We start from the raw sequence: 26,577 nt of genomic DNA, 5'->3' as shown, positions 1-26,577 counted from the left end.
CCTGCAGTTGCGCAATATGTTGTAAATAAAAAGAGTATAAATGTGACTATAGTCGTGTTTTGTCATGTCTACAGGGCTCTAATAATGCTTTGTTCATTTTAATATGAAAATAATAATTTGTCTACCCACCAACTATATGTGGTTTCTTAAGTTTTTATTATTATTATTATTATTTATTTATTACTGATTGATTGATTTTCTTTATTCTTGATTTGTTTATTTATTTTTCATCTTATTTTGTGTAGAAAAATAAAAATTAAGATATTTGAGAACAGTGGAATGTTTTATCAGAGCTTTTCTTGTAGAAAATCGGAACCAAAGCACTGAAAAAGTTTATATTTTTCTGTTTTTAATAAATGCGTTTTTGTTTTTTTTTTTGAAAACCTGATGCGGCCCAGCCTTGCCCAGACCCTAGCTCCAGTGGCCCCCAAGTAAATTGAGTTTGAGACCCCTGTTCTAATACTACAAGTTAGCAGGAAGGTGTTTCCTCCAAATGGTTTATTAAGATCGGAGATATGACTCCATTAAAATGATGTCACTTCCATATCAAAGAATATGTTATTTTGGCTTCATAATGTAGCGATGATAAGAATAATAATTTAGTTGCTAATGTTGCGTCTTGCAGGAGCAGTTTTCGGAGGTTTTGGACGCCATGTTTGAGGTGCAGGTCAAAGCTCAGGAGCACATCATCGACCAAGGAGATGATGGAGACAATTTCTACGTCATAGAGAAGTCAGTGTTGGATTTATTTATCAAATACCCAAAAAAAATGAACTAAAATGTGTGTGTGCTTCCTGGACAGAGGCGTTTACGATATATTGGTGGAGAAGGAAGGAGTGAGCGTACGCGTGGGAAAGTACGACCACAAGGGCAGTTTTGGCGAGCTGGCTCTCATGTACAACACGCCGCGAGCCGCCACCATCGTGGCAACGGAGGCGGGCGCCCTGTGGGGCCTGGTGGGGGACCGACACGCACGCACGGTATGGACGGGTGCCCTGAACTGAGACGTGAACGCCACTTCCTGTCTGCTCTTTCAGGACAGAGCCACCTTCCACAGGCTGATTGTGAAGAACAATGCCAAGAAGAGGAGGATGTATGAGGCCTTCGTGGAATGTGTTCCTCTTCTCAAGTCTCTGGAGGTTTCAGATATACTCTATATCAGGGGTCTCAAACTCATTTTACCTGGGGGCCACTGGAGCTAGGGTCTGGGCGAGGCTGGGCCGCATCAGGTTTTCCAAAAAAAACAAAAAAAAAACGCATTTATTAAAAACATAAAAATGAATAAACTTTGCATAAGAAACATAATAATAAACATAATAATAAATAAACAAATAATAAAAATAAATAAATAAATAATAAACATTCCACTGTTCTCAAATATCTTACTTTTTATTTTTCTACACAAAATAAGATGAAAAATAAATAAACAAATCAAGAATAAAGAAAATCAATCAATCAGTAATAAATAAATAAATATAATAATAATAATAAAAACTTAAGAAACCACATATAGTTGGTGGGTAGACAAATGATTTTTTTCAGATTAAAATGAACAAAGCATTATTAGAGCCCTGTAGACATGACAAAACACGACTATAGTCACATTTATACTCTTTTTATTTACAACATATTGCGCAACTGCAGGGTCTTGAGACACATGCTAGCTCGCAAACTAGAGAGCTAGCGACCTAAACGGTAGCCTTCAAGTTATTTCCTTTCAACTTAAATCGCCAAAAACTTACCACTTCCACACGGATAGGGAGGATAACTATTAACAGTTATTTAACCTTTAACATGAACATGAATCAAACGTACTAATTTTTTCTGGGTACATGATACCATACAGCATCCATATCAAACTTGCGCGGGCCGCACTAACATTAAACTTTCATATCAAGGCGGGGGCCTCAAACTAGTGTCATGTGGGCCACATTTGGCCCGCGGGCCGCGTGTTTGAGACCCCTGCTCTATATACTGTATCTTTTTCTTTTTGACCAACTGTACCCTCATCAAATATCAAACTAAGACCACATCACTACAGGAGAACCAGAGTATAGAGGGGAGGGAGCCACCTGCTGTAGCCCAGCAAGGTGCACTATATTCGGGCACACGCTTCATCAGCCGCTGCGACACCATGGAGGTCTCTGACAAATATTTAGCTTAAATTTCCCGTAACATTTTGACTTTATTCTAATAACATTGTTTCCCGCAACATTGTTTTCCAAAAATAAAAAAAATTAACATTATCCTTTCAATGTCTGAACGAAGGCTGTCAAAGTTAATGTATTAATGACGCGGTAATGGCGCCTCGGCACCAACCGTAGTTTGATTGAAGCACGGTAGTAGTCACAAGCTTGAACAAATATTGATAGGAAATGAAGAAAGAAAATAGTTTTTCGATTGGTAAAGTTAGCTTCTTGTAGCAAGACCAAAGTTATTTGTATCTACTGTGGCTGTGTTTGACTTATCACGGATTCCACGGCCTGCCAGAGACTGGAGCAGTGCAGGTATTGTTTTTATTGTCATATAAAGTGCTACCTTGGCATAAGAGTGGCCCAACTAACCAGTGCTTTTCACATTTTTACATTTCTCTGATGATTTTGGTATTGAACTGCCAGCTAAATTGGACTTCCAGCTGCTATTGTGTGCTATTGTGTATTGTATTGTGTTCAATGTGATGACCATGTTTTGCTAGCGTTAGCCATTTAGCATCGAACTACCACAATCATGCACATTAGCACTTAAAAGTCATCAAATCTTACCTTTATGGGTTCCCACATAGTATCAGCATTCGGGAGCAAGTATGAGGTGAAAGAAAAAGCGGTAAAATACATCCAAATACAGAATACGGCCAGAAATACAACCCTCTTTGCATCCGAGAACGGTACGTCGGTGCGTTCAGTGACCGTCGAAAAAGTAGGACAAATCGCAAATCGTATTTAACGTTCAAAACCTGTACTAAAATAATATTCACTGCAGTATAATGATTCATATCCTTTTACATGAAATTTGATCGTTGTAGTTGTACATCGAGATTTCCCCTACTTATTGTAGATAAAAACTTATTTCTATCTGCAATTAATTGAGTTAACTATGGACAAAATGTGATTAATCATGATCAAATATTTTTTTTCTTATAAAATTACCACTTCTTTTTGTTAATATTAATTTTTTTCTTTCAATATTTTGACTTTATTGCTGAAAAATGACTCCAGAGGTCAAGAGAACCAGAGTACAGAACGTGAGCAGCCACTTGGTGTAGCCCAGCAAGGTGCACTGTATTCGGGTACACGCTCCGAGCAGCCAGTGTGCTGCCAAGGAGGTCTCTGGTTCCCCTACCCTAAACTTTTCAACCTTACTTCTTCTTATCGAACTTGCATTGTTCCCCCCCAGCTGTCAGAGAGGATGAAGATCGTGGACGTGTTGGGAGCACGAAGCTTTAAAGATGGCGAGCGCATCATAGCGCAGGTAAGATCGCGTCTTTAAATTTGAAACTTGAAACGGACGCCGCGTGTCACTTCCTTGTCGGCAGGGAGACATGGCCGAGTGTTTCTTCATCGTGGAGTCGGGGCAAGTGAGGATCACCATCAAAAGCAAAGTAAATCTACTCTCACGCTTTGCATTTGTGTGTGTTGTCATGTCTAATTAGTGTGTGTGTGTGTGTGTGTGTGTCCAGACGAAGGCGGGCCAGCAGGACCAAGCGGAGGTGGAGGTGGCTCGTTGTTCTCGAGGACAATATTTTGGGGAGTTGGCTCTGGTCACCAACAAACCTCGTGCAGCTTCTGTCTACGCTGTTGGACCAACCAAATGTTTAGGTGATACATTCAAATACACTCAAACAAACCTTCCATTTAAAAAAAAAATGTCATGTGAATGACTGACATATGACATTAACTGTATTAGGACCGTTTCAAATACAGTAAAGTCTCGTTATATCGATATTCTCGGAAAAAAGAGTCGGAAAAAATATCGATATAACCGGACTATCCATATATCTGATCCTGCGCCGAACTGCATTAAAAGTGGGCAATAATGCACTCGACATTGTTCTATAGTATAGAACAATGTCGAGCAGCTTAAATCAATCTTTGCTTAAGGATTTCAATACCAAAAAAGAACACGGCGATTCCGATTCCCGCACTTCCTGGTTCACAGGTCATGCTCAACCCGCCCCACATAGCTGGCCAAACACATGCCTGCAACAGAAGAACCAACTGCGTTCGTGGTTTCTCTCGTGTGTATAGATTCTATACAGGCATGTGTTTGGCCAGCTATGTGGGGCGGGTTGAGCATGACCTGTGAACCAGGAAGTGCGGGAATCGGTGTGTGTGCTGCGCTCTGGTGGTGGAAGTGTGAAAAATAAAGTTGACTGGAAGCAGCCGTTCGCCGTGTTCTTTTTTGGTATTGAAATCCTTAAGCAAAGATTGATTTAAGCTGCTTTTGTATCGATATAAGCAGACCAAATTGGCTGGCGGGAGATGAAAAGGGCATCGTAGTAACCGGATTATCATAATAACCAGGTATCGTACTAACGGAACTAATTATATCATAAAAGACTAGAAATTTGCTGGGAAATGAAAATAGTATCGTAATAAGTAGTAATTAGTTATAACCAATATCGATATAACGAGACTTTACTGTACACCTGACACAAATGAAAGATCATCTAAGACAGGGGTCTCAAACATTAAACTTTCATATCAAGGCGGGGGCCTCAAACTAGTGTCCTGCGGGCCACATTTGGCCAGCGGGCCGCGTGTTTGAGACCCCTGACCTACAGTAAGAACAAGTCAAAAATTCTCAAAAATGCTAGTCAAAGATCCTCTATAGACCACAGGAGTGCGGTTGTCTTAAGTAGCTCCTGTAAAAAGATCCTCTATATAACAGGAATACTGTTGTTTTTTAGGAGCTACTGTAAAAATGCTAAGATCCTCTACACCAGGGGTCTCAAACACGCGGCCCGATGCCCCCGCCTTGATATGAAAGTTTAATGTTAGTGCGGCCCGCGTAAGTTTGATATGGATGCTGTATGGTATCATGTACCCAGAAAAAATTATTACGTTTGATTCATGTTCATGTTAAAGGTTAAATAACTGTTAATAGTTATCCTCCCTATCCGTGTGGAAGTGGTAAGTTTTTGGCTATTTAAGTTGAAAGGAAATAACTTGAAGGCTACCGTTTAGGTCGCTAGCTGTCTAGTTTGCGAGTTAGCATGTGTCTCAAGACCCTGCAGTTGCGCAATATGTTGTAAATAAAAAGAGTATAAATGTGACTATAGTCGTGTTTTGTCATGTCTACAGGGCTCTAATAATGCTTTGTTCATTTTAATCTGAAAAAAATCATTTGTCTACCCACCAACTATATGTGGTTTCTTAAGTTTTTATTATTATTATTATATTTATTTATTACTGATTGATTTTCTTTATTCTTGATTTATTTATTTTTCATCTTATTTTGTGTAGAAAAATAAAAATTAAGATATTTGAGAACAGTGGAATGTTTTATCAGAGCTTTTATTGTAGAAAATTGGAACCAAAGCAAAGTTTAGTCATTTTTCTGTTTTTAATAAATGCGTTTTTTTTTTTTTTTTTTAAAACCTGATGCGGCCCAGTCTCACCCAGACCCTAGCTCCAGTGGCCCCCAAGCTAATTGAGTTTGAGACCCCTGCTCTACACGACAGGAGCGTTCAGTTTTTAAGGAAGTGCTGCAAAAACACTAGTCAAAGATCCTCTATTCGACAGTAGCACGGTGAATGAAAACGCATGACGCCATCGATGCGCTACGACTTGTGTTTCAGTGATTGACATCCAGGCGTTTGAGCGGCTGCTGGGTCCGTGTAAGGAGATCATGAAGAGGAACATTTCTCAGTACGAGGAGCAGCGTGCGGCGTTGTTTGGTCCCAGCGTGGATTTGAAACACTAGCACACCTGAAATGTTTCATGTAATCACATGACTTGGTTTGTACGTCTAGCTAAAAGCTATAAATGGGCAAGTGTGTGTATTTTGTTAGCAGTAAATTCAAGATTCAATAAAGATTATTGCTAAGTATGCTGTAGATTTTTTTTTTTTATTTGAGTTACAAAATATGAAGTGCCATCAGCAGACTCCAGAGCCGAGTTTGCTAACCTTCTTGTGTTACAACTATTTACACCCAATAACAAAAACAAAAAAAACAAGAACTGAAGAATAGCCATCTGTATCCACACTGCTCTGGTATAATCCCAGACTTCAAGTCTCTGCCAGGTTTTTCCTTGTTCTGTTATCAAAGTTTAAATATTTAAAATATTTACATAGTCCTGTATTCCAAAAAAAACGTCCCAAAGCAAACTGTAGCATGATCGATGAAAATGAAGGAGCCAGATGTGTAAACTGTTTCAGTAGCGTGGAAAACAAAACTAAGCAAGATGGTGGAATAAAAATGTGGTCCTCTGTGCAGGGTCTTTGTTTATTCCTCCTCGGTCTGTACATTTTTTTTAAAATTACATGATGAAATTGTCTTTTCTTTCCATCCTCCTCGTGTGAACAAAAAAATAAAAGACCATTCGGGCAGTCGACTCCTTCTTCCTCATCAAGAATCCTGATGGTTTTTTTATCTTGAGAGAAAACTCCAATAAATAGAAAAGCAGAAATGGTCCAAAAAAAAAGATTGATTCTGGTTTGGTCCATCCCAGAGTTCTTTTGAGAAGGACAAAAAAACACCAGATAGAAATGACAAAAAAAGGGAGGAAAAGAAGGAGGGGAAGTGATATATTCCTCTGGTTTCCTGAGGCTCATGGGTGAGAACATCCATCCAAGAGAGAGTCCCTCCTCCACAGTGAAGATTACACAGACGTGATGACGATCATGAGGTGAGGAGATATACTGGAGATCCTGTTGAGAAGGTCGGGGGCCAGCTGAGATAAATGGCTCTCGGAAAATTCACATGGGGGGAAGATTTGGAGCACGTACGCCGGCTGGGAGAAAGCAGAGATAAAGCGGTCACTCAAATGTAACATTTAGGACAGCTAGCATTTATTTCGCTAAATCAGTGGTCTCAAACACGCGGCCAGCGGGCCAAATGTGGCCCTCAGGACACTAGTTTGAGGCCCCCGCCTTGATATGAAAGTTTAATGTTTGTTTGATATGGATGCTGTATGGTATCATGTACCCAGAAAAAATTATTACGTTTGATTCATGTTCATGTTAAAGGTTAAATAACTGTTAATAGTTATCCTCCCTATCCATGTGGAAGTGGTAAGTTTTTGGCTATTTAAGTTGAAAGGAAATAACTTGAAGGCTACCGTTTAGGTCGCTAGCTCTCTACTTTGCGAGTAAGCATGTGTCTCAAGACCAGGGGTCTCAAACACGTGGCCCGTGGGCCAAATATGGCCCGCAGGACACTAGTTTGAGGCCCCCGCCTTGATATGAAAGTTTAATGTTAGTGCGGCCCGCGCAAGTTTGATATGGATGCTGTATGGTATCATGTACCCAGAAAAAATTATTACGTTTGATTCATGTTCATGTTAAAGGTTAAATAACTGTTAATAGTTATCCTCCCTATCCGTGTGGAAGTGGTAAGTTTTTGGCTATTTAAGTTGAAAGGAAATAACTTGAAGGCTACCGTTTAGGTCGCTAGCTCTCTACTTTGCGAGTAAGCATGTGTCTCAAGACCAGGGGTCTCAAACACGTGGCCCGTGGGCCAAATATGGCCCGCAGGACACTAGTTTGAGGCCCCCGCCTTGATATGAAAGTTTAATGTTAGTGCGGCCCGCGCAAGTTTGATATGGATGCTGTATGGTATCATGTACCCAGAAAAAATTATTACGTTTGATTAATGTTCATGTTAAAGGTTAAATAACTGTTAATAGTTATCCTCCCTATCCGTGTGGAAGTGGTAAGTTTTTGGCTATTTAAGTTGAAAGGAAATAACTTGAAGGCTACCGTTTAGGTGGCTAGCTCTCTAGTTTGCGAGTTAGCATGTGTCTCAAGACCCTGCAGTTGCGCAATATGTTGTAAATAAAAAGAGTATAAATGTGACTATAGTCGTGTTTTGTCATGTCTACAGGGCTCTAATAATGCTTTGTTCATTTTAATCTGAAAAAAATCATTTGTCTACCCACCAACTATATGTGCTTTCTTAAGTTTTTATTATTATTATTATATTTATTTATTTATTTCTGATTGATTGATTTTCTTTATTCTTGATTAGTTTATTTATTTTTCATCTTATTTTGTGTAGAAAAATAAAAATTAAGATATTTGAGAACAGTGGAATGTTTTATCAGAGCTTTTATTGTAAAAAACTGGAACCAAAGCAAAGTTTTTAAATTTTTTTTTTGTTTTTAATAAATGCGTTTTGTTTTTTTTTGGAAAACCTGATGCGCCCCAGTCTCACCCAGACCCTAGCTCCAGTGGCCCCCAAGTAAATTGAATTTGAGACCCCTGCCATAGATGTTTCTTTAGTGATTAATACTAAAATGAGAAAATAAATCAAACTAATTGGTTTAAGAGATATGTTCTATAGCTCTCAGTAACAAAAGAACCTTCAATTTATGAATATGATTCTTTTGAGGTTCATTTTTACCATTTCTGGAAATTAAAATGGAGGGGTATAGTGACAAAAAAAGCCCTCCATGCCCACACCAAAAGTATTAAAACCAACATTTTCATGCATGAGGAAGCCTAAGAAGGTAACCAAGACATGAGAAGCAAATTTGATGGTAACTTAGTAATTTTAGTATATTTTATAGCTGATTTAATACATGGGTCAAAACCGACCTGTTAACATAAGAGATGATACCAGAAAGCTAACACAAGAGGAAGGTTAACAGAATAAAGGTGTGAATTGGACCTTTTCTGCCGACAAAACAAAGGAGGCTTCATCACCTGATTGGAACCTGGATTGGGGATGTTAATGATCCCAGCAGCCAACTTGGCCTGCAGGTAGTTGATGAAGGCAGCTTTAAGAGCTTGAGTCTGGTTCAGAACGTCATCTTGATCCCGTCCACAGGGCAGCGCCAGCAGAAGGCAGAAGTCACACTCCCCCTGCGGTGACACAAATCCACGGGAAAGACTGATAAAAGACGGGAAAAAGACGAGTCGGGCGGCGCACCGAGCCGGTCGCAACGTACCGTCATTCTTCTGGCGACGCTCTCCAGTTGCGAGGCCTCCAGCCTCATTCGCTGGACTATTCTGAGCAAGGCGCCGCCTTCCTGGTGGGGCAGGGACCGATGAGCCAAAGCTTTGTTGCCGCAAACAAAGTGCAACTGGACCGCCGCCGTGTCGTTCTTCAGCGCGAGGAGACCTTGCCACACGATGGGGTATTTCTGCAACGGCAAGCGTGCGTACGTTCAAAACAACAACTTCATCGAGAAGACATTTTTCCAACGGCCTACCGTGAGCAACTGCACCATGTTAACAGGCTGCGCCATCTTCCCATCCGGTTTAGCCTGGAGGTCGGCGCCCTGCGTGGAAAGTAACATGTCAAAAATGCAGCACAGCGCTAACATTAGCCGCAGTTAGCTTATCAAACAGCTAAACAAAAGCGAAACTGCGGCAAACTCACCATGGTTGGAGTGACATTCAGCGGGGGTTGACCGTGTCCGACGTGCGTGGCGTCAGGCATCTGAGAATGGATGCTTCTAGGGTTCGAGTACATTCCAGCGTAATCCGGGAAGGCGCCACTTGGTCCCGGTGCCAGGAGTGGAACTCTCTGGGGCGATGCCATTGCAGGCGCCGGGTGGCGGATGGCCATTAATCCGTCTTTTGAAAGAGGCGAGTGGGGCCTTTTCGCTTCCAGAGGCTTCGCTAGATCTTTGTCAGACACGCCTTTCGGTAGAACGTGTGCCCTTGGGGACAGCGACATGGGTAAGCTGGAGGGTGCCGAGGTGGGGGGGTGACTCTCCTGAAGGTGCGCTGAATGAGGGTCTGCGGACGAGCGCTCCCCCTGCTGGTGCAAGAGTGCGCGCATCTCCCTCTGTGCGATATACGCTTCCATTGACACGTTGCTCCGAAAACCTCCTCGAGCATCCGACTGCATGGTCTCTGGTTTTAGCTGTGTGGTAGCCGGTCGCCCCTGCTGGTGGAAGCGTCTCGATTCTTCCGGGTCAACTTCGTGAGGCCGCAAAGAACCTGGGTTGACCTTGAGAACCTTCTCTCGGCCAACAGTCTGCGGCGACGGCGGCCGTTGCTGCATGGAACCGGACCAGGGAGACGTAATGGGGTCATTGTGCATCCCGTAGCTCACCACAGAGAGAGGCGGAGTATTGACGCGAACGTCTGCCTGGACAAGATGCCCCACTGGAATCGACTGCGTAGCCCGGTGAGGAGACATGCGGCCGAGGCCGCCGGGCACGCTGTGAGGTGGCATGATGACGGACTGCTCCGGGTGATGCACGCCCGTCATAAACTGCTGCATGGCGGGATGGCCGGTGGGCAGCATTACTGGAATGCTTTTCGGTGATGACGAGCCAATGGGAGAGGGCACCTTGGTAAACGGGGAGTGCGGATGACCTGACTTGCGTGGGGATCGCGGTTCCTGTTTGATGCCGCCGAGATGCGAAGGGGGTCTGTCTCCGGCCGTGGTCACAAAGCCCACATGGTTTCCAGGCGGGGAGGGCAAATGGGGGCTTATTGCAGGACTTATAGCCGAGGCCCACGATGCCTTAGCGCCATCTGCACCGTGTGGATCCCCGCAGTCCATCTTCTTTGGATGTTTTGACGACAGGAAATCCTGATGGTACATTGGGCTGATGACTTGATTACTAACCCCTTGTGTTAGACGCTTCACTACCCCTTGGGGTCCGGAGTGATAGGAAGGCTCCAGTTTCTCCAAACTAGCGGCTTCTTGTTTAATAGCGGACTGCGTCTTACCAGGATACCCATGATCTGCCTGCAGAGACCCCTTCTGAGCATGACTATACATTTCCTGTTTGATTTGGGGCATTGACACCAGTTGCTGAGATTCCATGTCACCTGGCGTCGCTTGTGGAATTTGACTTATTTTTGCACTTATCCTTTGCGGTCCCTCGGTTTTTTGTCCCGAGTGGCTCAGTACCACGACTCCTTCAGACGTATTAACCCGAAGTCCCGGGCAAGACCCTGTACCATGAGCGGAACTCTCGACAATAAAGCGTGTGATACTTCCCCCTTCATCGCCGATAATCGGGCCATGGTACGAGCCAATATCGTCTTTGCTGGGTCTGTAGTTGGGTTTAGGTAGGCCCAAGTCTGCAGCCTGGTTCCCGATATTTAGGTTGACTTTGTCGTCATGATCAGGAGGGTTGCATACGCGACTAATGACAGAGGTCGCGGTGGAAGCAATGACTGAGATGACGGACTTTGTCTCGGGCGACGGCAGGGGGGCTGGTGGTCTTACAGACTGAGTCAACATTCTGCCATCGGGCAGTGGTGACTTACTCGGCATAGCCGCGACTGGAGTACTGCGTTCGGGCAGGTTCTGATCTTGGACCGAGGGCAGATTCGTGGGACCGTAACTACTCCCCGGCAGAGTAATGTTTTTGTGTTTCAACAGTATTTGCCTTAGATCGCTCGTACCACGATCAATATCCATGTTTTCAGAGTCAGGCGAAGGTTGGCTTTCCTTAGGTGCTGAAGGCAAGGCTTGTAAAGAAGGGACCCCCGTGTCTGCAGACTGGTGGAACCAATCTGGCGGAGAAACCGGTGCTCTGCTGTTTTGAACGGGTCTGATATTTGGTCTGTTTGCTAACGGCGACAGCGAAGAAGGGGATTTGCAGTCGGGCGGCATCTGTTGAGGCTTTGCGCATGCCGGACTGCTGGACACGGGGTAGGCAGATTTGAGATGTGGATTCTTTTCTTCAGCGGGCTCGGTCTCTGTTTTGGCCTCTGCAGACTTGAAAGGTGAAGGCTCTGGTTCTGGCTTCCATGCAGTTGGAGTAATAACGGCGGCAGCGGCTGAAGATGGAATAATTTCTGGGACTATCTTCACACCAGATACTGTGCTATGAGTTACAACAGTTTGAGTCTCTTCGTTTATTGGGTGATCTTTGGAATCTTTCCGCACGAGCTTTTGGCCTTTAGGGCGTTTGGATGTTTTAGGTCTTCCCTTTGTGCCTTTTTTGGGTGTGACTGGTAAGAGAGGCTCCTCTTGGACAGCAACAGTACTCATTTCAGACTCCTCTTCCTTGGCTGGCTGAATAGAGTCTTGCATGTCTGGTTCTGAGCCTACATCAATGCCGACAGATGTTGCTTGGGTTAAGGAGACAGCCGCATCCTCGGCAGTGATGGAGTCTATGGCAGCAATCAGTTCCGTCTCGCTGGCCGGCGTAGGTTTTTCTTCCTCCGAGTAGCCTTTTAAGTCTGCGAGCGGGCCGGTTGGCGTTTGAGGTTCCGTCGGAAAAGCCGGATCTGTGAGCTTGGCAATGTTCTCCACAGCCTGCTCCAATTCCATTTCATGGGAACTCAAGCTTTTGGATGTTTCCAGATGTTCCTTTTTTTCCGCAGAAGCGTCATTTTCATCAATGTTCCCGCCTCTGCTGGAGCACTTTGAAACGTGATCTTTCACTTCTTTGACGTTTAGTCTGATTTTAAGGTTTTTGAGAACTGGAGACTTAGGGGTTCTGGGTAGCTTGCCTTTTCCTTTACTCATCTTTTCTGAGGTGCTTTTATCTTCTAAGACAGGGGAGTCTTCCTCTTTTCCATTGGCTTTACCCTCACATGTCTTTTCATTGACTGCCTCTTTATTTTTGATAATTTCTCTCTTATGTTTATCTTTCTCGTCTTTCTTTTGGTCCACTTTAGGTAATGGCTCCTCTTTGGACGTACACGAGTCCAGCAAATCCAAAGCATGGTCATCTGTGCCATCCATCTCTTGATCAATGTTGATCTCGGTCAGCATTGATTTTTCTCCTTTCCTTATTGGACCACACGCTTGAGCTGACAGCTGACTTGATGAACCTTTTGTGGCACCGGGAGAGGATTTCCCCTTGAAAATTTTCGGAATCTCCGATTCATTTGATTCCACGTCTTTGGTTTCCATTTTCATTTTGTCAGTTTTAACTGTTGAAGAATCCTCACCTTGCCTACGATTCTTAGGAGGTCGGCCCCTTTTGGTTGTTGGAGCTGGAGCAGGTGAATCTTGTTCAATATTCTGTTGTGTTAGTTCTGTGGCACGTTTCCGTGCCCCGCGTGGGGACTCTTGAACATCCTTTACAGCACGACAGGGGACATCATCTTCAACGGGGGTCGCATACACGGACCTCACATTCCGACGTCTTGCTCTGCCCGATGATATGCTCTGCTCCGAAACGTCAGCATCTGAGCCATGTACAGGAGATTTGCTTGTAGACTTGGATTCTGCTCTCGGAGAAGATCCACGTTTCAGTTTCTCTTTGTCAATGCGTTCGCTCTTTCGCGTCGCTTGTTTTTCGGGCACAGATGCACAAACTACCACGGGTGAAGGGGCTTCAGCTACGGTTTGTTTGCACTTTTTATTTTTCATTTCTTTGGATTTATACTCCTTTTGAGCAGATGGGTTTGACTCGCTGTTTGATTCTTCAACGGGTACCTGATTGACTTTGAGTGTGGTTTCTTCTTCGGGCTCTTTCTTGTTGACCAAGTCCTCTTCAGAACTTGGTAGTATCGGACTTGCGGCTTGAGACACTTGTGGCTGTACTGCCTCAAGTTTAACGTCCGACTCTGAACTACTGACAAGCTCTTGAGGATTGCCATGTGCTTCTGCTTCAGGTTTTGCATCTTCTGTAACCTCGTCCAGTTTAATTTCACACGGAGAAAGTTCACAGATATCCTTTACATGACTGGATTCTTGTTTGACAGGTGGAGTTTCCAGTTGAGGACTCTCAGGGGTCTCTGTTGGCGGATAATCCACAGGTTCAAGTTTAATTTCCTTTTCTTGTTTAATGAAATGTGCAGCAGCAGCAGGAGGAGGCGGATCAACGGGTGATTGACATGTCTGTTCTGCGGGAGCAACGTCTTTCGGCGCTGTATGGGAGTTGGGTGGCGTTGCGTGTGGTTCAGGCAGTAACTGTTCAGCCGGGCTGATGGGCTTAATTTCTGGCTCTGCAATAGATTCTTTAGTGTCAGGCGATGGCGGCGCTTGTGGTTCTTCAGGAGGCTCTTCTTCAGGAGGCTTTTCGACATTCATCTCATCTGTTGGCAGATCTTTTGTTTCTGGCACCTGGGTTTTATTCTTCTGTTGCTGTAGTCTTGTAAACTCCAAAAAACGACTGTGGAAAAGAACCACAGGGCCCGATTCGACTTCACCGTCTCCAGTTACCTGCTGACTGTTTTGTTGGTTATGAACAGCCTCAGATTCTTCGTATTTTCGCTCTAGATGCTGAAGACGTCTGGAGTCCAGCTCAAAAACCGGGCTGTGAAGGAAGCGGGAGGCAAATAGCTCCCGTCGTTCTTGTTCCTCTGGTTTTGGCTCCTCTTTCCTATCATCAAGTTTGTCTTCAGACCCACTTCGGATCTTTTTCTTTTTCATGTACCAGGACGGTGTAGGCCGTGGTGTCGATTCGATCTTCTCGGTATCTTTCCTGTTGCGGAAACTTGCAAAGTCAGAGTCGTAGTCCAAGAAAGACCAGTTATCTTCTCTGGAAGACGACAGGGATTTTGCACGCTCGAGCAGAGCCTTGGTATCGGGCGTGATGGTATGGTCAAGCGCAAAGGAGTAGAATTTATTTCTTTCCAGGTGTGCCGTTTTAGGGTCTGAAAATCTCTCACCTCTTGGTCTCTCGGAAAAAGAATTAGAAGTTGATGCCATCGGAGAACGGGGTTTGGCTTCTCGATCTTCTTCAGAGTCTGATCTTACTTCCCCTGGCTCTATATCGTGCCAGAGGCCGTATTCCATACGTTTGCTGTTGTGGACATTTTTACTTCTGGAGAAGTTTAGGTCGGGTAGCAAATCCTGCTTCACTCTGTTCTCCCATCTCTTTTGTTGCTCCTCTTCTGCGCTAAGTAAAATAGTGTTGGATTTGTCTGCGTGTGTGTTATGCGTCCTTTTGACAAGCAGCTCCAAACCCGGGTTATGTTTTTCATTTCTGGCTGGCTCTTTCTGAGAATGATCCAACCCCTCGTCTGTGTGGTGAGAAAACTGGTGTCCCGGAGAGGAAGTGTTGTTCCATTCAGGATCTTCGCTTTTCTGTCTAAAGCTCCTGTAGACGCGCTCCCTCTTGATTCCCGAATCGGCGTCAAATGGGTCTAGTTTCTTAAGTTTGTGGGATGGGAAATTATCTGTGACGTCCTCGGGTGGTTTGCCAACCTCGTGCACAAGACTACGGTGCTCCAAATCCTCGCTTTCACTTTCTTGCGGACTGCCTGGTTTTTCACGTTTGCCTGCTTTGTCCGACTCTCGATGCTGCTGCTGGTGCAACCGCCTGTTTTGCTCCATTTGTTTGCGGTAACTCTGAGACAGGTCAATGTCGACGTGATCTTCCTTATGTTTGGCGCTTTTGGCGTTTTCCGCAGACGGACCGCTGAATTTGAAAACTGCGCCGTGTTCGTGTTCTCTCGTTGCGCCTTGGTCGACATTTCCCTCGTGTGAAATCCTTCGGAATGAAGTGTGCCCCGGAAAGCGCTTGGACACTGAAGAGTCCAGCGATGCCTCCGATTTCTCTTTTGGTCCTCTAATGTCCTCTTGAGCATCCTTTGGAGTTCCACTTTTGTCCGTTTTAAATCTTGTATCTCTGCGTTGGGCATCTTTGTGTTTATCAGACTCTGTTTCCTTATCGTATGCCGCAGCAGCACTAAGGTCTAAGGATTGATTACAATCATCTTCTTCAAGCCTGCTCCGTTTTTGATTAATTGTCCTTCCACTGGAATCGGCAAAGCGTCTTTTTCTCGCAGCAAGGCGATCTGAATCCGCCGCCTCTTTCCCCTCGCTTCCGGTCTCTGACTTGATAGGTTTCTTTACTCGACTTTTTCCATCCTGATCGGGATTATCAACTTTACCAGTTTCTGATCTTTCACTTTTCAGCGAATCGTGGTGAGCAGCTGAGAATTGAGACTCGTTGTCCACCTTGTATTTCTGCCTCTCGTGGGCATCGTGTTCTGATCCCTTTCCTCTTGCAGTCGCTCCTTCAGGAGCGGTATCAAGCTCCGTGTCTGGTGGTGGATTGGACGGAGATTGCCCCTTTGCTTTCCTTGATTTCACCCTCTCCGCTTTGTCTTTCTCGCCTTTCTCTTTTCGCTTTGTCCGTTTGGTTTTCTCGGAGCCCACGGCTCTTTCCAGTTGACTGCTCTTTTCACTCTTGTCACTCTTTGAGGGAAGTTCCAGCAGGCTCGTCTTTTCGGACTTGTCGAAGTGTGGCGGCGACAGCGAGCTCACACTGCCGCTCCTCTCGGATGACTGGCTATAAACCCGCCGCTCTGATTCTCTGGGGGCCCTTTCAGACGGTGACGGTGACACCGTTGGGGTAATAGGCCGCCGTGGATGAGACGGGCTCCATCTGTTACGGTCCGCTTCAAAACGCTCCCGCTCTCTTTGAATATATGTATACTTTCGAATGTCTTGCTCAAAAGGATCTCTGTAGTCCCTGTAATCCCGTGGGTCTTCGTGGTAACGTGGGTCAAAATGATCCCCCTGAAAATGTTCCAATTCAGGGAAACGGTCCCGGCTACGGGCGGCATACTCTCTCCGGGCATCCTCGGTATAAAGGCCTGATGTGCGTAAATTCTCGTAGTAAGCCCTCTCTGCTGTAAATTCATGGTAGGGGGGCCTGCGATCGTCCCTGTTGCGTGGATAAGGAATCAAAGGAAGAATTCACACATTTAGCCAACTACTTATGAAGGTAATAGATTCTGCTTTAAAAATTCTTCAACTTTGAACAATGCAGGCAATTTACCGTCGTTCAGGGGGAATTTCATAAAAGTCTCTGATGTCTTGACCGGATGCCTGCATAGATCTGTAAAATGCCACCTGACTCTCTTGACTTGCAAAATCCACCTACAAAAATGGAAATGATCACATCATATATTTTGCATAAGCAAAACAAAGCATTTTTTTTTACCTTAATTTTGCTCCCTCCAATCTTCCAGCCTTTGGTCTCTCTCACAGCCGTCTGAGCAAAATCTGTGTTGTTGTAGAAGATGAGGGCCATCCCTTTCATTCGGTCTAATAAAACCTTTACACAGAAACATCACAACATTTGGTGAGTGAAAACAACCTTTTTACCAATTGAAACAACTTAGTAACTCTCTTACCTTAACGACATGTCCGTAGCGACAGAAATGGCGTGTGAGATATTGTTCTGTGATATTGGTCGCCAACCCATCGAGCCAAACACACGTTGTGGGCATACTTTTCCCAAAACCAAGCTTTTAAGAAAATAACAAATTACTCACAATGAAAGCAATTGAGTGAAAAACAAACAATGTTTAACCATTGGGTTGGTAAAGGCTACCTTTAGTCTGTTACTGCCAAGATACTCGCCGTCCATCTTCTTAATGGCTTTACACACACTGGCAATATCAGAATACTGCACAAACGCATACTGTGGAACTCCATTGACTTTCTTGATGTCAATATCCTTGAGAAGAATACAGGAAATAATTACAGACCTAATACAAAACGCACAGCAAACAAACGCTCAGACAGATGCTCTCTTACCACAATTTCACCGAAGCGCTGGAAAATATCAAGAAGTTGCTGATAACTGGTCGTCTTCTCCAGATTGCCAATAAACAACGTCCTGGTGGCTTTTGGGTGGAATTCATCTATCCTGCCGTCCAAGGGCCGGAACTCATTTTCACTCTCCGTTTCTAAGAGAAGAATTATAGTCAGCATGTCATACGGGTACGCAACAAAATCTCAAGCTTATATTCTTCACTAACCCGCCGAGAAAACAAACCTATGATATTCATATATGGGAAATTATGGAAACAGTGTTGTCTTTTCCGCAACATGTAATTTGGGTTGCATAGATTTACACATCAGCCAACATCATCCCTGTCATCCCTTGTTTAGGGCGGTTAACTGGTTGCAGACCCAACCAAAATGAGGAGGATTCAATATTAATGAGGTAAATCTTTTTGCATTTTAGAGCACGGAAAACCTGTTTATGATGTTCTAAATCAGTGGTCTCAAACACGCGGCCCGCAGGACACTAGTTTGAGGCCCCCGCCTTGATATAAAAGTTTAATATTAGTGCGGCCCGCGCAAGTTTGATATATAAAAATTATTACGTTTGATTAATGTTCATGTTAAAGGTTAAATAACTGTTAATAGTTATCCTCCCTATCTGTGTGGAAGTGGTAAGTTTTTGGCTATTTAAGTTTAAAGGAAATAACTTGAAGGCTACCGTTTAGGTCGCTAGCTCTCTAGTTTGCGAGTTAGCATGTGTCTCAAGACGTTGCAGTTGCGCAATATGTTGTAAATAAAAAGAGTATAAATGTGACTATAGTCGTGTTTTGTCATGTCTACAGGGCTCTAATAATGCTATGTTCATTTTAATATGAAAAAAATAATTTGTCTACCTACCAACTGTATGTGGTTTCTTAAGTTTTTATTATTTGCTGTTGTATTATTATTATTATATTTATTTATTACTGATTGATTGATTTTCTTTATTCTTCATTTGTTTATTTATTTTTCATCTTATTTTGGGTAGAAAAATAAAAAGTAAGATATTTGAGAACAGTAGAATGTTTTATCAGAGCTTTTCTTGTAGAAAATTGGAACCAAAGCGAAGTTTTTAAAAATTTTTTTGTTTTTAATAAATGCGTTTTTTTTTGGGGGGGGGGGGGGGGGACCTGATGCAGCCCAGTCTCACCCAGACCCGAGCTCCAGTGGCCCTAAGTAAAGTTTGAGACCTCTGTTCTAAATAAAACACCATTATTATTAGAGCCCTGTAGAAATGAAACACCCTTAGAGTCGGTCACCTGAACACTCCTATTATTCTTCGTTTACACCACATTGCTCAACTCTAATGCGCAGGCTACCGGATCACCGCAGGGACACAAAAACTGTCATGGCTTTAAACGTTAATTAGCATGCTAGCTGGCCACTAATTTATTTACTGTATTCTCAACTGAAGAAAAGATCTAAAACAGAGTGGGGGAAGAAGGCCAAAGAAACCAAATATACCACTTCCACACTGAATGGGAGGATAACTTATTTTCACTCATTCCATTGCTGACTCCAGACAATGTAACGGTAATCTTAGGTCATGTCCCAATGAAGGAATATACTATACATTTGTCTTTCCAGATATTTTGACTAACAAAATGCCATAGTCAAGCACAAAATTTTTGAAAAACTGCAATAGAGCAGCAGAGAGATGACTGAACCGTGATATTGCGAGGCGTGACCGCATACAAATTTTGGGTGGTGGGGTGGGTTAGGGTCTTTTCTTCTTGCCAATGCGGTCAGTTGTTCTACAGTAGTCATCCGTATAGATGCTATGGCTTACCAGGACCATTCCACGCTGTGACTTCAATCATCATGCCAAAGAACAGTTTTCCCTTGGAGACGGTAAGGGCTTTCTCTTGATCCTCTTGTTGTCTGAAGAACACCAAACCGTAGCGGTCCTCTGACGCGCCGTGGATCTGCACTGAAGTCACTTTACCGTGTTTCTTGAACTCATGGAAGAGTCCATCTTTTAAGCTTGTGTCTGAGAATAAAGAGGCAGCTTGGTCATATAATACCAAAAAGAAATGGCCTACAGCTAATGCTAAGTTTGACAACAGTATACATCTTTTCCCACGAGTGGCAAGTGGGCTCACCTGTCGATCGCACTGGTAGATTCTGCACTTTAATCCCAAAGCTTCTGCGTGGCTCGTCTGAATCGAGCACCATTGATGACTGAGGTGGTGCATGGGCAGCTGAAGACTGAACGGAACGTGCTCGAGAACCGTCACTCGAACTGCTGTTGGAGTCGCTGTAGTCAAGAGAGAAAATTGTCACGTTTGTTAGAATTTTTTTTTTATTGTTTTCTCAGTTAAGTGGTATCATCAAAGAGTTGGATTAAATAATGAAAAATATATACACAAACAAAAATATCCTACCTGCCGCTGCCTGTACTGCTGGCACTGCTCACCGAATCCGAGCTTGATGATCTGCTGCGGGATTGAGACCGTGGGCCTCTGCCAGGGGACAGAGGAGCTCTCTTGGGGGAATGAGCACTTTTGGAGGTCTGTCCTGTCCGTTGGGGAGAAGGGTGCCGAGACTGCGAGGAATGGGACGATCGGCTACGGCGATGGTGGTACGTCCTGTCAACACGTCGTCCTCGGTCATCTCTGTAGAGGTCGCGTCGCGTGGCACTCGCAAGAGAGAAGGGGTCTCGAATTCTAGAGTCAAAATGAGGGTCTGACGCCTCAAAGCTCCCCCCGATGGCACTGCTCCCCGGACCAGCAGCGGCAAACAAAGAACGCTCCCTGTAATAGTCTGCGTTGTAGTGGCGCTGCCGGTCGAAAGTGCCACTGCGCTCGTGGTGTCCGTATGGGCTGTGGTCATATGCACGCTCGCGGCTTTCTGAGCTACTGTGGAACGACAAGAGGATAGAGAAGGTGTGCGTTAGCAGGATTCATGTGCAGAACGGCTTTTCTGCAAAGCTTCACTCTCCAATGGATGTGGCAAATGTCCTTTAATCTGCAGAAACCAGGGGTCTCAAACACGCGGCCGGCGGGCCAAATGTGGCCCGCAGGACACTAGGTTGAGGCCCCCGCCTTGATATGAAAGTTTAATGTTAGTGCGGCCCGCGCAAGTTTGATATGGATGCTGTATGGTATCATGTACCCAGAAAAAATTATTACGTTTGATTCATGTTCATGTTAAAGGTTAAATAACTTAATAGTTATCCTCCCTATCAGTGTGGAAGTGGTAAGTTTTTGGCTATGTAAGTTGAAAGGAAATAGCTTGAAGGCTACCGTTTAGGTCGCTAGCTCTCTAGTTTGCGAGTTAGCATGTGTCTCAAGACCCTGCAGTTGCGCAATATGTTGTAAATAAGAGTATAAATGTGACTATAGTCGTGTTTTGTCATGTCTACAGGGCTCTAATAATGCTTTGTTCATTTTAATCTGAAAAAAATCATTTGTCTACCCACCAACTATATGTGCTTTCTTAAGTTTTTATTATCTGCCGTTTTATTATTATTATATTTATTTATTACTGTGATTGATTTTCTTTATTCTTGATTTGTTTATTTATTTTTCATCTTATTTTGTGTAGAAAAATAAAAATTAAGATATTTGAGAACAGTGGAATGTTTTATCAGCGCTTTAATTGTAGAAAATTGGAACCAAAGCACTGAAAAAGTTTGTATATTTTTCTGTTTTTAATAAATGCGTTTGGTTTTTTTTTTTGGAAAACCTGATGCGGCCCAGCCTTGCCCAGACCCTAGCTCCAGTGGCCCCCAGGTAAATTGCGTTTGAGACCCCTGGCATAAACAAAAAAATCCTGCACGTTTCAGATGAGATCATTTGACATAGAAGTCACTTATTGGACAGAGACGACATTATGTAAGCTTAAAAGTACCAATTTCTTAGTCTTACTTTCGACAGGCCGACACATTTATGACATACTGTACTTGGAAAAGCAGCAAAAATGTTACGTTTTAGTCAGCATTTGTAATTTAGCTTTTACGGATAAGAAATCAAAACAATGATTCTTTAGCCCAGATAATGGTATTCCACATCATACTAACTTTGATCTTAATCAAATCACATATACTTAAATACAAGGTGTCCATATTGTCTCCTTACAATTTTGAATGTATTACAAAAGCAAGTGAAAATGATCACAAAATGAGGAGTCATTGAAGTATCTGGGCACAAAACGCAACCGGTGGCAACAGTGATCTTGGATGCATGATATTGTTAAAATAATCAAGAAAAGGGCGTGAAAAAGTTGTTTGTTTTTTCTTTTTAAAAATTGTAAAGAGATTTTGAGGACACCACGTGGTATATACACTCCTGATAAACATTTAAAGAAGAGTTGAAAAATTGCAAGAATGCACATTTTACACTTTTGGAGCTTAAGGAGATTCTAAGTAGAGCTTCAAAATGTAAAAAAAATTGTTAGATTAAGAAATTTATTGCAAACAAGCATTTGCAGTGAAATAAGGTGTTTATCAGATGATCAAAAGTTTATGAGCACAGCCTTTAAAAGTCAAAGTATTGACAAAAATGTGGATTGAATGTGAAAAATGAAAAAATATTTCTCTCTTTGAAAGCAGTGGGATTGTTGCTCTACTAAAGCAAAAAAAAAAAAAAATTCCCATTGGCTGTCCGTCAAGACATGGGACCATCCTCGGACCAATCAGATGCCATCTGCCAGAGAAAACTTAAGAAAGGCATTCAAATGCCTGTTACTGGCATGTCAAGGAGATCCCATCTGATATGTTTTCCACATGGCACAGTGGAGATGGTGCCATCAGGATCCTTAAATAGAACAATAGAGCTTTGGGTTGTGCAGGGGTGACAAACGGCGGATGCCATCCCTCATGACCGAAGTCCCCCGTGTGTGAGGTAACAACTGTTTTTTTTTTTTTTCAACAGAACGCTGAACTCTTAAGATAAGATCACTCTTTTGGAACATCCTGCGTGTCCCATTCATCTAAATCCAATGGAGAACATTTGGGGATGGATGGCAAAGGAAGTTTAGAAATGGACATCAGTTCCAAACAATAGAAGCCGCCTGGAAACACTGGCATCAAACATGCCCAAAGCCATTTTGGAGGTGATTAACAGGAGCGGCGAGGTTATTTCTGTTTGGAGGCATGTTTTTGAGCAATTGTCTTCTTAAACTTTATCAGCTGTAATTCTTATTTACAATAAATTTGCTTATGCAAACTTTTGTCCAATTTCTTCGTTTTGCATTCTGAAGCAACTGCATGGTGTTGTAGTGGTTAGTATGTTGGCCACGCAGTCGGGAGATCGGGTTTGATTCTAATCTTGTGCGTCTCTGTGTGGAGTTTGCATGTTCTCCCGTGCGTGCGTGCGTGGGTGGGTTTTCTCCGGGTTCCCACCACATTCCAAAAACATGCATGTTAGGTTAATTGATGATGAATACGTATTAATGAGCGAGTGGGAACGGTTGTGTGTCTATATGTGCCCTGCGATTGGCTGGGATATCCCCGCGACCCTAATGAGGAAAGGGGGTACAGAAAATGGATGGATGAAAAAAAATGGATGGTCATTCTGAAGCTCTACTGAGAATCTGAGAAATTCTTGCAATTGTTCATCTGATCTTAAACTCTTGATCAGGCGTGTACATAAGCATTTCCATATCAGGTGCAACACTAATGTTTATCAGAAAGTGATGCAAACAAAGCAAACACTGGCGGTGATAAGTATGCAGACAGAGGACAGAGAAATACCAACCTGTTGTGAAAGAAGTTACTGAAACTAATCCAAATAAAATCTAGGTGGTCGGAATGCAAGAGCCGGAATGAAAAAGCAACCAGGAAAAATCTGTTAATTCTAAATGTGCCAAAAAAAACGATTCTCTTCAATTATTGTGGAGTACAAGGCCAGCAGATAATCCACTGTTAGGCTACTGATTCTCCTCACTTGGTGGGTGGCGGGGGGGAAGAAAACAAATACGGAAATGGACTGCTTAATGGATTTCTGAAGATGCAGAGCAGGGAAAAAAAACAAAAGAAAACAAAGCTCTAAAAAATAAAAATAAACATGATGAACCTCAGGATGATTCGGCCTAGTCCTGGTCCGCTAAACAACATAATGCTAAAAAAATAGATATATCCGAATGGATCATCCAAGCAAAAAAGGTAGTTTCCAAAAATTCTGCTTGAAAGGGATTAAAAATATATTCCTGTTATGTCATGACACTCGGTAGGCAATTTACTTTAAAATCCCAGTAGCTGGTTATGACATAAATCCACACTCCATGGACCGTATCCGATCTTGAATTTTTTTTTTTGCTATTACTTTGGAAAAGTCGTCTTCGGATGTCATTGGATTTTAGGGGGTCTCCGGAAACCTCACACAGCTACATCCACACATAAGTAATCCAAATGAATGGCAGCTACACCTATCCATACTAGGGTTGAATTGAGTACATCCAACATACATCCAGGAGGGCATGTCCCAATCATGCCGTCTTCCTGTGTCTTCATGGCCATCACTCCACAACATGATTAACTCCATGAACTTCCCGGCATGGCTTTTGGGATCCTCGGTGCTCCTGTCAAGTCTTCATGGTCGAACTTCCGTATTATGATACTACTCGTGCTAAAATTTAGGTCAAATTTTTAAACGTCGGTCATGATGTGTAACGCTGAAGTTCCAGCTCCAGAACAGCCTGTATCCATGGATGCAAAAATGGTTGGGAGAGGAAAAAAAAAAAAAGTAATCCAGCTATCAACAGATGCCAAGATGGACAAAGGGATAACCAGATGTTGGTGGTCCTGAAAAGATTACAATAGAATACCCAATACCTGTGTATCCATCATGGTAGAGATTTACTTCCAGTTTTCCAAGTCAAAATAAAAAGGTTAGATCCCATGTTCTGGAGGAAAAAAACGGGTTTTAAGATCCAAACGCTCCTGGGGGTAATTTCCAACAAAATAAATCCAGAACGTACCAGGATATTCCTCTCTTGGGTGGTAATATCCGTAAAAAGACCTTGAATTAATGTAACAGTAAGAAATCATAATGGTGTGGTTAATTTGTTTAATCCCATGGGCATGACAAGTCAATTATGATGACAAGTAGAACGATCCCTAGATTACCTTTGTGTGACCCCCCCAGGAGGTAAACATCCCTCCGGAATAAACCCACCTATGTGATGAGGTGTTACACCTATCTCAAACAGAGATTTCCACCGATTGGGAGACCATGTCCACTTACCCATCTATTCTCCGTTCATAACGTCCCTCTCTGGTGTGCAGGGACACAGGTGGGCCAAACACAGGTCCAACCGTGCCCCTAGAGAATCCCGTAACGTCTCGACTGCTCGAGGGGGAGCTGTCGTCAAGGCCCCGAACGGCACTTGGGACTGACCCGGGTTCGTTGTAGTCAGTTCGAAGGTCCCTGTCTCCCATCTTGTTGACAGCATTGTGAGCCTTCTGAGCGCTTTTGATATCCACAAAATCCACAAAGGCCGCCACGCCACCCTCGGAGCCCCGTTTCCGCAGGACCTTAACGCTCTCCACACGTCCATACCTGAGAGAAAGGATGAAATCAAATACAATTTACATTATAATCATTATAAAAAGGAACAGTGGTGTCTGTAAAATATTCATTATTAGCAGTCGACTTCTTATTTGACAGAAAAAAAATGTTTTATTCAGTCACAAATATATTTTCTGGTACTCTAATTTTATGCTGATTCATGTTTTTGATTCATGGCTGTTCAATAGCATGCTAAAGTATATTTTTACATTTTTTTAAATCTAAAATCATAAAAACAGCTAATGAAAAAATAAGGCATTCAACCCTACAGACTGTTTTCTCAGCAACAACCCCAATCACGTCCTTAGTTATGTTTTAACTATGCAGCCTTTGGCCCGATGACAAGATGACATGAGTGGGAACAGTCATGGGCCCACAATGACTACGCAATGACTATTACATGTGCTTTACAACTACCAGGAGTTTGGTGAAACATATCATGTTTCCATAGCGTCTACTTCATGCTGATAATGTTTGCGTTAAGGACGCTGTTTGTTGACGAGTTCCTCAAGTGGTCATTGACTTTCCCTAGATTCCAACCTTAAGAATATATAACAATGCCGTCTCGCTCCTATTGTTTTAGTGCATAAAAGGCTGAGAAAGAAACAGAAGGATGGACAACTTTGATAAATGTTATGTTAACAGATCGCTAATATTTGACCCATTTGGGCCCAGTTTGCTCGCTCTTCTGTCGTAGATTTGAACGTTTCTCCCGCAAGACAATGGATGAAGAATGTGACGCCCGAATGAATTTCGTAGCACTGCAAAATAATGTTATGTGAATTGCTGATAATGCAAGGCGTGCAATGTTTTTTTTTTTTTTGCGGCGATAATGAAAACGTCTCGACTTGCCACAAAATGGTTGGCTGGGTGCTAGCTTTGGCGGCTAGCGACTCGCCTTTTGGCATTAGCAAAAAAAAAAAGTTGGGTAATTTGGTAAATATAGTCAACGGTAGCGCCGGGTGAGTTTTCTTTGTGCGACGCAGTGTTTTAAACGGCGATGTTGTGTAGTCGAAGAAAAAAAACTCCCCTCCCTCGCCTTGTTAAAACTTTATACAGGCTAACGTTATAGTGTTAGCTTCCATGCTATGCTATGCTAGCAGCGGACAGCTAGGTGTTGTATATGGCGCGCTGCTTCGCCAACACACAAGCCCCTCTTGCGTAACCTACCGTTTAAAATGCTCCACGATTTTCTCCTCTCGGACGTGTTCGGGTAAATTCCCCACCCAAAGGTGTCTGGTTTCCCGAACCATCTTGCGCTATTCTTTCCCCCTTCACACACATATGCTCCGGCACGTTTTCTAATCCCAGCCGGCCGGAGGTCCGTCGGAACAAAATGAACGACGATGTATACCGAGGAGACGCGGGCCTGCTCGCCCGCTGCTAGCGTAGCTGTGGTTTTAGCTGTCGTGTAGCTTTTAGCCGCTGCGTCCTCCACACAGGCACGTGAGCGCGCGTCGCAGGTGC

At 43.4% G+C, this 26,577-nt stretch overlaps 2 protein-coding genes across 2 annotated transcripts in view; one reads left to right on the top strand and one right to left on the bottom strand.

Moving 5' to 3' along the window:
- prkar2ab (protein kinase, cAMP-dependent, regulatory, type II, alpha, B) overlaps positions 1-6,536 on the top strand; it is a 10,839-nt gene extending 4,303 nt beyond the window's left edge. Inside the window, exons 5-11 of the mRNA XM_078798559.1 lie at positions 626-732; positions 803-956; positions 1,038-1,139; positions 3,394-3,468; positions 3,533-3,598; positions 3,677-3,815; positions 5,798-6,536. Coding sequence (XP_078654685.1) covers positions 626-732; positions 803-956; positions 1,038-1,139; positions 3,394-3,468; positions 3,533-3,598; positions 3,677-3,815; positions 5,798-5,922 — 768 coding nt within the window. The 3' untranslated portion in view covers positions 5,923-6,536. The remainder of the gene's footprint in view (positions 1-625; positions 733-802; positions 957-1,037; positions 1,140-3,393; positions 3,469-3,532; positions 3,599-3,676; positions 3,816-5,797) is intronic.
- On the bottom strand, positions 6,047-26,577 carry LOC131106353 (msx2-interacting protein). The gene is made up of 15 exons (XM_058055317.2): positions 26,281-26,577; positions 24,787-25,101; positions 19,984-20,457; positions 19,702-19,856; positions 19,389-19,589; positions 17,588-17,739; positions 17,382-17,507; positions 17,182-17,295; positions 16,989-17,102; positions 16,824-16,924; positions 9,545-16,709; positions 9,375-9,443; positions 9,111-9,305; positions 8,866-9,024; positions 6,047-6,953 (listed from the first exon to the last, which is right to left on the bottom strand). The coding sequence occupies exons 1-15, from the start codon at positions 26,361-26,363 to the stop codon at positions 6,822-6,824; spliced, it is 9,555 nt and encodes a 3,184-aa protein (XP_057911300.2). The 5' UTR covers positions 26,364-26,577; the 3' UTR covers positions 6,047-6,821.

This window comes from Doryrhamphus excisus, linkage group LG18 (assembly GCF_037039965.1).
Source record: "Doryrhamphus excisus strain RoL-2023G ecotype Guam linkage group LG18, RoL_Dexc_Guam_v1.1, whole genome shotgun sequence".
Classification (NCBI taxonomy): Eukaryota; Metazoa; Chordata; class Actinopteri; order Syngnathiformes; family Syngnathidae; genus Doryrhamphus; species Doryrhamphus excisus.
This window is presented reverse-complemented; position numbering and strand designations above follow the sequence as displayed.